Source organism: Lactuca saligna, chromosome 5 (genome assembly GCF_052625555.1).
Source record: "Lactuca saligna cultivar CGN05327 chromosome 5, ASM5262555v1, whole genome shotgun sequence".
Lineage (NCBI taxonomy): Eukaryota > Viridiplantae > Streptophyta > Magnoliopsida > Asterales > Asteraceae > Lactuca > Lactuca saligna.
Genome location: NC_136421.1, coordinates 233,426,322 through 233,437,580, shown reverse-complemented (window position 1 = coordinate 233,437,580; position 11,259 = coordinate 233,426,322). Strand labels below are relative to the sequence as shown.

Below are 11,259 nucleotides of genomic sequence, written 5' to 3'. Positions count from 1 at the left end.
TGTATAAGCAAGAACCAGGGATGAAATCACTAGAGATATGAATAACGTATTACCTAGTGTCGAAGCCGCTAATATTAGAATCGCTAATTGGCTATGATCAGTCGAGGTTTTCTGGAGTAGATGATGACGAGGCAAGAATGATGGAGGTGACGATTGCATCTTTCATCAATGTAGGGCTTTGGTAATTTGTTTGGAAAGGGGTATTATGGTCAATTTGTTTATTTTTTATAATTAAAATTATTTTAAATAATAGTTATTGATTATAAAAGTATTAAAATTTAACATTAGGGCAAATATGATATTATAGATGTTTATTTAGGATATATATGATATTTAGATATTAGTTAGGGTAAATATGATATTTCCTTATTTATTTAGGGTATATATGAAATTTTCTCTAATTTAAATTAACGATTATGTTATTACGGACAAAATATCTATCTTGAAAACTAATTTTGCAAATCTATGATTATATTAAATTTCAAATTTATTTTATTTTATTTTACTTTATCAAGTGTGTAGTCCATGAGTTAGAATATCTCTAATGGTTAACTTATGTTATAACTTAAAGTTATTAACACATTTTCATTCCATTAACTTTAACTTCAAATCAATAACCTTTTCAATAGTTTTTTCTTTAAATTTAATTAACATAATCTATTTAAAATGTTTCTTTACAATCCTCCATTGAGTTAGTTACAAAAGATTAAAAATCATTCAAGTGTTCAATAAAAATAAGTAAAAATGTCATATAGAATGAGTGGTCAATATTAATAAATAAATAGTAATAATAGTTTTCAAATATTATCTAAATATATATATATATATATATATATATATATATATATATATATATATATATATATATATATATATATATATATAAATAAAGGTGTTTGAGTTAATTTTAACTTCAAATCAAATGATCACTCCAATTGTTAACCTATTCAATAGTTTTTTCTTTAAATTTAATTAAAATAATCTATTTAAAATGTTTCTTTACAATCCTCCATTGAGTTAGTTAAAAAAAGGTTAAAAATCATTCAAGTGGTCAATAAAAATAAATAAAAATATCATATAGAATGAGTGGTCAATATTAATAAATAAATAGTAATAATAGTTTTCAAATATTATATATATATATATATATATATATATATATATATATATATATATATATATATATATATATATATATATAAGGTGTTTGAGATTACTTTTTAAGTTAAAAAAATTTATAATTTTTTTTACTTAAGTTTTTGAAGCTGTAAAAACCAAAAATTGTTTAAAAAAAATGGTTGGGTTGTATATATTGACTTGTGAGTATAATTTATCTTTTAAATGCTAAAAAACAAAGGTTTTTCATATTATCCTTCAAGTTGAGGTTCAAATCTCGTTTGAAACATAAACAAAGTAAAGAATATTATTGTAAGAATAATCAAAACAAAAAATAATAATAATAACTAAAATTGATAAAAAGCACAATTTTCTCGCTCTAAAAAGAAACATCTTTTCCTTCTTGTAAAAAAGATATTTTTTAATACATATTTTATTTCCTAAACATTGTTTTTTTTTTAATTTTTTACTTTTTAAAAAAACTAAAAAAGAAAAAACCATTTAAAATGCAATTCCAATCACTAACGCCTCGTTCCTGAGTTTAACAAAAGAAAAGAAAAGAAGAGAAAAGAAAGTCAAGAGAGAAAAGAAAAGAAATGAAAGGAAAACAAAATTTTCTTTTGTGTTCCCGAGTTTGAGAAAATGGAAGGAAAATGAATCATTTTGTTCTTTCTTTTTTTTTCAAATCCTCCCAAATCGGAAGGAAAGTTAGAAGGGAAAGTGATCCTCCTATTTCCCTCCACTTCCTTCCAATTCCCTCCTTTAATGAAACTCGGGAACACCAATTTCTTTTATTTTCTTCTCATTTCCACCCATTTCTTTTCTTATCTCTCCTTGAGTTGAACTCGGGAACTGTAACACTCACAAAAAAAATCAAAAACCTTATCACAATTCATTTTGATGGCGCCTCAAACTAAAAAACCTGCAACTTAAAACATGTTATCGACTCCGTTCGGCGCCGCCACCAGTAGCTCCATAGTGCCACCTACCACGGGACGCGGACCTTCCCAATCCCCAGAAACGCTCGCATCGCTAATTTCTTCTTCTAAAAACATCACCCAACTCCTCCAAATCCACGCAGCTGTAATCCGCCATGGCTTTCATAACCACCCCGTTCTAAATTTCAAACTGCAGCGCTCTTACTCATCGTTCGGCCGCCTCGATTCATCCCTTGCGCTTTTTACCCACACCCATGATCCCAACGTCTTCTTCTACACTTCCATCATCCACGCTCACGCCGCCGATAATCTCCATATGCGAGGAATACAATTATACATTCAAATGATGTCACAAGATGTAGAACCCAATGAATTTACATTCTCTGCTCTGCTAAAGGGTTGTCCTTTAGAACCCGGAAAACTGCTCCACCCTCACGTAATTAAACTCGGTTTTGATTGTAATATGCACGTGAGAACAGCTCTGGTTGATGTTTATTCAAGAGGCGGCGATCTGGTTTCTGCTCGCCAACTGTTCGACACTATGCCTGAGAGAAGTTTGGTTTCCTTGACTTCCATGATAACAGGGTACGCCAAGCACGGAGACCTCATCAACGCACGATCATTGTTTGATACTATAGCTGACAAGGATGCCGTGTGTTGGAACGTGATGATCGGTGGGTATGCAAAGTACGGAAAACCAACCGACGCCATAACCCTCTTTAGAAAAATGCTGCAAACAAAGATGAACCCTAACCAAGTCACATTCGTCGCAGTTCTCTCTGCCTGTGGACAGATCGGAGCTCTGGAATCAGGAAGATGGATTCATTCTTACATCCAAAACAACGGAATCCAAATCAACATTCATCTGGGAACTGCGTTAATCGACATGTACACCAAATGTGGTAGCTTAGAAGACGCTTTAAACATCTTCAATAACCTCAAGAACAAAGACGTCATCACCTACAACGCCATGATCTCAGGCTACTCAATGCACGGGTATCACCAAGAAGCTTTACTTCTGTTTCAGGATATGCACAAGAATCATAAACAACCCACCGCCATCTCATTCATCGGAATCTTGAATTCCTGTGCTCATTCCGGCCTAGTCTCAATCGGAAAGGGAATCTTTCTTTCCATGGAAACCAAACACAAAATCAAACCAACAATCGAGCACTACGGATGTGTCATCAACCTTCTAGGTCGAGCCGGTTTTCTCAACCACGCATACACACTCACCAACAACATGAACATAAACAACATCAAACCCGATCCAATCATATTTGGAACTTTACTCGATTCATGCACCCTCCATAAAAACATCGAATTAGCCGAAAAGATTGTAAAGTTCTTGATTGATCATAATCTCGCGAATTCAGGAACTTATATCCTTCTTTCAAACCTATACGCATCCGCTTCAAATTGGGCCGGGGTGGCCCGCATGAGGGCATTAATGAAGGAGCACGGGGTGCAAAAAGAACCGGGGTGTAGCTCGATTGAGGTTAACAACAAGGTGCATGAGTTTGTTGCGGGTGATATGAAACACCCGAAAAGTGAAGAGATATATGGGATGGTGGAGGAGGTGAATGGGTGGTTGGAAAGCCATGGTTATAGCCCACAGACGGATGTGGTGTTGCAGGATATTGGGAAGAGGGAAAGAGTGAGATCATTGGAGGTTCATAGTGAGAAGCTTGCTATTGCATTTGGGCTTATTAGTACAAAGGCTGGAAGTAGTATCAAGATTGTGAAGAATCTTAGGGTTTGTTTGGATTGTCATGAGGTGACGAAATTGATTTCGAAAGTTACGGGTCGAAGGATTGTTGTTAGGGATCGGAATCGGTTTCATCATTTTGTTGATGGGTTGTGTTCTTGTGGGGATTATTGGTGATGTTAATTCATTTGATAGGTTAAGTAATTATATGACCCTTTTTTTTTTTTTTTTTCTTTTTGAATGGGGATATTTGTATGGAAGGTAAATAAGAAATGAGTTTATTTAAGATAAGAGTAGTTACTACTTACTAATCATTTTAATTTAATTGTATGGAAGGTAAATACAAACATACCACACATTAGAACATTCTCTTAGATCTAAAGGATTCAGCCTAGTCAACAACCCTAAAACCTTAATCCTGTTTTACCTTGAATTTTAATGCATCCAGTTAATTAAAGAATATAGTAATCTTTTGCGTGATTGAAGGAGTTGTGTGATGAAATTTTGTGGGTCTTCTAATTGCAGCCACTGCGGTTATTTTATCTATCCGCAATGTTCTACTAGACTACTACCACTTTTTTTACTATTTACAATTAACGATGAATGTTTTTATTACTCCATTTAATTAGGCTGTCTAAGTGTGATTAGTCAATAAACACTCTTCCCCTTCACCACCACATCACCATCGCCATTCCATATTCTTTCCATCACTCTCTTCACTCTCCTAATTTCTTAAAATTTAATTATAAACAATAAGTATCCTCTATCCTAATAAATAAGTAGAATAACGCCACGTGTTAGTCTCCCAGACCCCTAAAATAGTGTTTTTCGGCTTCTTTTCTTTAGGTCGATTTACGTAAATGCCCTTCGGTTCAAGTTCATATAGAGGCAATAAATCCGGAAAAAACTGCACCAAAAAAATGCATTAAAAAAATTAAAATGAATAAAAGATAAAAGATTTGCAAATAATATGCAAAAATCGGATATTGAAATTTCAAATTCAAAATTCCCGATTAAATATGGAAGTTTGTTTATTGTGATTGGAAATTTAATTAAATAATTTCCAGTAATTAAATCCCAAAAAATCTGCACCAAATTATGAAATACCGAAATATATACCACTAATATACCATATATACGCTTCTTTTGTGTTCAGAGAATTCTTTGCAAACGGTATTCTTCTTCAGTTCTTCTTCACTGTTTTTAACATAATTTATTCAATCATTGAAGTTGCTAACATAAGTTCTTTAATCCTTATCCTTCCTGTCGATACCAGGTTCACTGCATAATTATCCTCCTCCCTCTTAATCCTGCAACGCTTCCATAATCACATATTAGGTTAGTGTTTTCAAATTAATTTGTAGTATTTATGTAACATTTTATGTTATGATCGTATTCTTTTTGTTAGAATAAGCCAATGTAATCTTATCAGAAAATTTAAAAAGATGCCCCATTTAATCCCGTTCTGTGAGGTACAACCTGCATTCGCTTTCTGCATAGGTTTGAAAAATCTATATTCTGCGGGATTTGAAGATTTTCTACATCCGGTAATTTTTTTTGTTGTGTGTGTTTGATTCATCTTTTTATATCATCTTTGTTTCATGCTATTCGATTTCAAGATTCATTCTTCTCCTACAATTGAAGATTCTTTACTTTGTTACATTGGTTCATTACATTCTATTATATAAACATTATCCAGGAAAAAAATGCAGAAAATTGGTAGATGCATAAAAAGGTCAAAAGATTGTACATTTGAATTGACCCCGGTTGGATGGAAGGGTATAACAGTCTTTTTCTGGAAAAAACAACATAATGGTTAAAAAAGAAAATGTTTTGACAAAGTCAGAGACCATTCCTATAACTTTTTTATACATACGCACACATTGCTATTTGTTGCATTTTCGGTGGTAAATGCATGAAATAGCAATTTACTTTACTGATAAGTAACAAATACAATTGTACATTGAATTGATACCTATTTGTTTATGTTTGTTGCAATTTAGTTTGATTTTTTTTAACAAAAAGCATAACTTTTTCTAGAAAGGAAAACACAAACACTAACTAAACCTACTCCTAATTCTACACCTTTTGTCCACTACGGGACTTGAACACTCAACAACTCTCTTTTTATCATTAAATTTTACAAAGAATTAACATCTAATCTAATTAAAAATCGTATGTTTTCAAGTTTTAATATAAAATAATGTCTAATAAAAAACGATTCATATTATATGTGGCTTTTTTCGACTAACCCGAACCCATATTTCCAGATACCCGAATTACCTGTACCCGAATAGTCAGAAAACCGAATGCTTCGGTCATACCCCAAAAACTAATTTACTTGAACCTAAATAATCTAGAATCCAATTAACCCATCCGAATAACCCCCCTTATACCCCATCGTAGAAGGATTTCAATTCCACTCTATTTTTATTTAAATACCAAAATACCCCCACTATATATTGCCATTGTGGGTGGTTACCTCACTCATTGTTGCATCGATGAAAGTTGAACATCGTTTGTTCCAGGTGATGGATCAGAAACAAGTTGGGTAGATGTGAAATTCTGCAGTTCATGATGTAGGAGATACATCTTGGGACTTCAAAAAACAAAATCAAGAAATCGATGAGCCTAATACTATAAAATGTTAAATGAATTTAATAATAATCAGAAATATACCTTATTTCGATTCTACCGATATAGCAACGCACAACATGCATAACCATACTAATAATGCTCTCATCTGCCGTCAACAACATAAACTGATTTCCTAACATTTTAGGATATACAATCAAAATAAGTTATGAAGAAAATATTCTAAAAAATTATTCTATAATTGAAATTATAATCGCATATTCAATAATAAAAACATAACCTATAAACTTCCAATGATTTCAAACAATTTATTTTGCTTAAGTAAAAGTTTATCAGAATTTTATCTCGTCGCTTAGACATGTTCTTTGATCTATTTTCGATTTGTAAATAATGTTCTCTTCTTCTGTGTAATGGAAATCAACCACAATCAGGGATGGCAAAAATCCTCATACCCAATGGGGAATCCGAAACCCGCACCCGTTTTGACCGGAGAATCCCCAAGTTGACCGGGGATGGGGATGGAGATGGGGAATCCTGGAATAAAAAAGTAGGGATGGGAATGGGGATGGGAATACCCTTAGACCCTGACCCTACCCAACCCCAATATATGTATATTAATATATACAAATAATGCAAAACATATATTTATAGTATACTTTATAATATCTAAAAGTTTATCCAAGTAACCAAACTCATTAGTCATTACTTGGTTGAAATTGTACTTTTCCTTCTTCTTTTATCTAATTTAACCTCGTGTATAATTTTTTTTTCTCCTTCGTTTATCTATTTTACCTCAAATATCACTCTGATATTTTTTTTCTATTTGATTTTTTCATGTATTTATTTAAATTTTCTAGAAAATTTGTTTATAATTTTTATGCAATCTATGAATATTTTTATGTTTTTTAAAATATTTAAACTTATGTATGCAAAATTTAAATTTAGATTTTTTTCTTATGTAAAAGTTTTCATATTAAAAGAGAAAAAAAAACTCTGAATCCCCGCTCGGGATTCCCGGTCCCCGACAGGGGTGGGGATGGAGATTCATTTATATTACCCGATGGGGATGGGGATTGGAATAAGAATTTGGGATGGGGATGGGGATTGGGGTCCCTTGTATTCCCCGCCCCCTTTTCTATCTCTAACCACAATTACCTATCATCATTTCTCATAAATGTAATTTTTTTTCTTCATTTCTTATGTCGGTTGGTACGACAACAAAGGAGGTTTTTGTTCTCAGAATTAGCAAAACCTAACATTATTAATATATACAAAAACAAACTTCATGTGTGTGAGTGTTTTTACTGTAGCTAAAAGTATAAGCTTTTATGCATAATATACAAGTACATTATTAATGCATGAAGTATATTTCAATCCCTTAACTTTATATAACCTGTCATTTTCAACCCTTTAATTTTAATAAATAATATTTATCTTCCTTTTACTTTTATAAATATCATTTTCATCCTTTCCACCTTCAACTTTGTAAAATACCATTTTCACCCATTCGTTTTCTAAATTATCCTACTTATCCTGTAGTATATATAAATAAGAATTTCCGTCGTTCTACTCTTTAGAATGCATTTTCCACCCCCTTATTTTTAAAATTTTACTTTGACCCTCTCAACAGAGAAAATACATAATGTAACACATAAAGTGTAACTTTAACCCCTCAACTTTGTATAATACGTTACTTGCAACCCTTTTATTTTGTAGAAAATTTTTCATTCCTTTAATTTTTAAAATATGTCTTTCACCTTCTCCAACTTCAACTTTATAAAAAGTCACTTTCACCCCTTCATCTTTCATCCCTAACTTTATATAATCTGTAACTTGCAACCCCTCGATATTGTAAAATTATGTCTTCTATCCCTTCATTTTTTTAATTTAACTTTGTAAAATGTCACATTCACCCCTTCATTTTCTAAACTTTCCTATTTATCCCCCGTCCTGTATATGTAATATGATTTTATCTCCTTTATTTTCCTAATACGCAACAAAAACACGTAAAAACCTGCAGCAAAGCTCGGGCTCAATTACTAGTTTGTGTCACATTAAGGAAGGATAGGATTTTACAAACTTCAAAACACACCCCTAAAGTTTGATATATGCTCTTTTCCCCTGTTAGGATTTATTTTCTTTTCTTATTATAACCACAATATTATTTTAAACAAACAAGAATTGCTATCATTTATGTATACAATAAAAAATTTGTATGAATAATTCATTTTTGTCCATTTTGTTTAATAGATAATTTTTAACAATATAAATATTTTGTTTAAGGAATTTAAACATATTCGTTGTATTCAAACATTTTAAATATACATACATATATATATATATATATATATATATATATATATATATATATATATATATATATATCATATTATTTAAAATTCATACATTATTTAAAAATGTAATTAATATTTATAAAAAAACCATATAAATCAATATAACATTATTTCAATAAACTATTTATAAAATTCATACATTGTTTTATTTGATATAACTTTTATATCCAATTTTCTTATTACTATTTGTGTTATTAACTAATTTTATCAAAATGTTTATAATTTTCATCATCATTTAATATCTACAAATAATTTTAGAACCATTACCTTTCATAAAGAAAACATCAACTCTGATAAATCATGTATATATCAACAAACAAATATTCATTCTCCTTTTACAAATATAATCGTTAGAAGCTCCTTATCCTACATTTCAAGAAGTATGGATTGTTATGTACATTTTCTATTTAAAATACAAAGTTAATTAATAACTAATAGCAAATATATGATTATTATTATGCTTTTTAAAGTTTTAATTTTGTTTTGCTTTTTTAACTGTGTGATACACGGGCTATAACCTAGTTAAATATATAAGAGTAAATCACATAATTTGTGCATGGTCGAAATCGCCTGTTTAGTCAATATTTTTATTTTTTCATTGATATCTTTAGAACTTATACATTTTATCCTTGATATTATTAACAAAACAGAAAAAAAAAATTGGTTATCTACATATTTTTAAATTGTTTATAATTTATTAACTATATTCGGATTCAGTCCTGAAAATTTAAATATCTTCAAACGCTTTGGACGAACTAGAAAAAAAAAACTCTTATCGTTATTATAAGTTATATATATATATATATATATATATATATATATATATATATATATATATATATATATATATAACAAAATATAAAAAATTTGGCCCAAAAAAATTAAACCATGTGCAACTGTCAACTTTGTCATTTCCTTTACGCTCCCATGACTATATTTAAACAATTAAGAAATGATCCCTCCCATTCCACTTTGACCCTTTATTTTATTGCTCAAGCGATAGGCGATAGGGTATTTGGGAGTTCATTTTGAACTTCAAAAGATTTTTAGGCAAAATGACTTATTCACTTATATTAATGTAAAAATGAGTTGTTAAAAACTGATTCGGTTAGAGAATGTTTGTAAGTGCCTTTTAAAATGACTTATTAGCTTTTCAAAAAGTTAATAAGTTGAATAGGTGTAAACACTAAAACTATTCATGAAAAAATGACCATCTCAAAAAGCATTCCAAAAAGACAATAAATCAATAAGTTTTATTATTATTATTATTATTATTATTACTATTATTATTATTATTATTATTATTATTATTAGCTTTTTTTTAGCTTAGAGGTTTGTTTGTCCTCTTAATCATCCCATCAAGAGGCTAGTTCTGGATGGTCAGAATGTTTGGTTGAATTTTTTTTTTACCATTTTAACCGGTAAGATGTGGAAAATATGATCTAAATCGGGAAGAGATGTGGCAGAATATATAAAAAAAAAAATGCTTGCCTATGTTTTTATTTTCTCCCCTATTACACAACACTCCTCCCTCATTCTCCCTTTTCTCAGGCGCCGACCACTTCCCACGGCCAACATCCAGTAGTGGCGCTCCACCTTCATCACCTCCCCCTCGACGCCTCCCCTTCACTGATAAGTTTTCTACTCTTTTTCTTTTTTGTCGATTTTTTCAGGCCAAACGTTTTGGTCATTTTTTCTAGGCCCTAAAACTTGTTTTGTTTGGCTTGTATGAAATTGGTGCTTGATTTATGTTCTTGCTGCTTGATTTTTTGGGGTTTGTATGAAATCCAATTTTCTGTTATGCTCTTTCTTCTCTATATGTGTTTGATTCTCAACTTGTTTGTTGATATGCGATGAAACAACTAGCAAGAGAAGTGTGCCCGAAGGTTCTTCTATCGCCACTACAACAAGACGAGTTTCATTGGAAAATAGCACCAAGAAAATAGACCCAAAAACGTTTCGGAAGTTGTATGATGTCTAAGGATCCACTAATTATACTGTTATAAATTTGTTATATTGTTATTTATGGATCCATATATTACAAATTTGGATGTTATATGATGTCTAATTTGGATATTGCATGATGTTTAATTTGTATGAAAAAATAGTTAGGGTTAAAATGATTATGTTCATCATTAATAGGCAGATATTCATATGTTTAACCAAAGACCAATTTATCATACAGAGCCTCTACATAATCCAGGCCTCTGCATCATTCATATGTGAATCGTTTAGATGCTACCAAACAACCTCTTATATTGTTATAAATGTTTTTAAGGGTATTTGGCTTTGACAATCCAAAAAGTTATGACTTTTGAAAAGTTAGAAATCATAACTTATTGAAATCTCATTTTTTAAAGGTTAATGAGAGTTATATTAAAAAAAAAAATCTTTTTCATAGTTCCAAACACTTCTGTTAATTTATTGAATTTTCAAAAACCAATAAATTAATAACTTCTTTTTAAATAAAATCCCAAACACCCTCTTAAAAAAACTTCTTAGCGACCCTAGACCTGTCACCACCATTACCACCCTCATTGTCGGTAGC

General features: G+C 30.7%; 1 protein-coding gene across 1 annotated transcript; it reads left to right on the top strand.

Moving 5' to 3' along the window:
- The first annotated feature begins 1,989 nt into the window (after nt 1-1,989).
- LOC145046275 (Tetratricopeptide repeat (TPR)-like superfamily protein) lies at nt 1,990-4,053 on the top strand. The gene has a single exon (XM_078994572.1). The coding sequence runs from the start codon at nt 2,053-2,055 to the stop codon at nt 3,937-3,939; it is 1,887 nt and encodes a 628-aa protein (XP_078850698.1). The 5' UTR covers nt 1,990-2,052; the 3' UTR covers nt 3,940-4,053.
- The last annotated feature ends 7,206 nt before the right edge of the window (nt 4,054-11,259 follow it).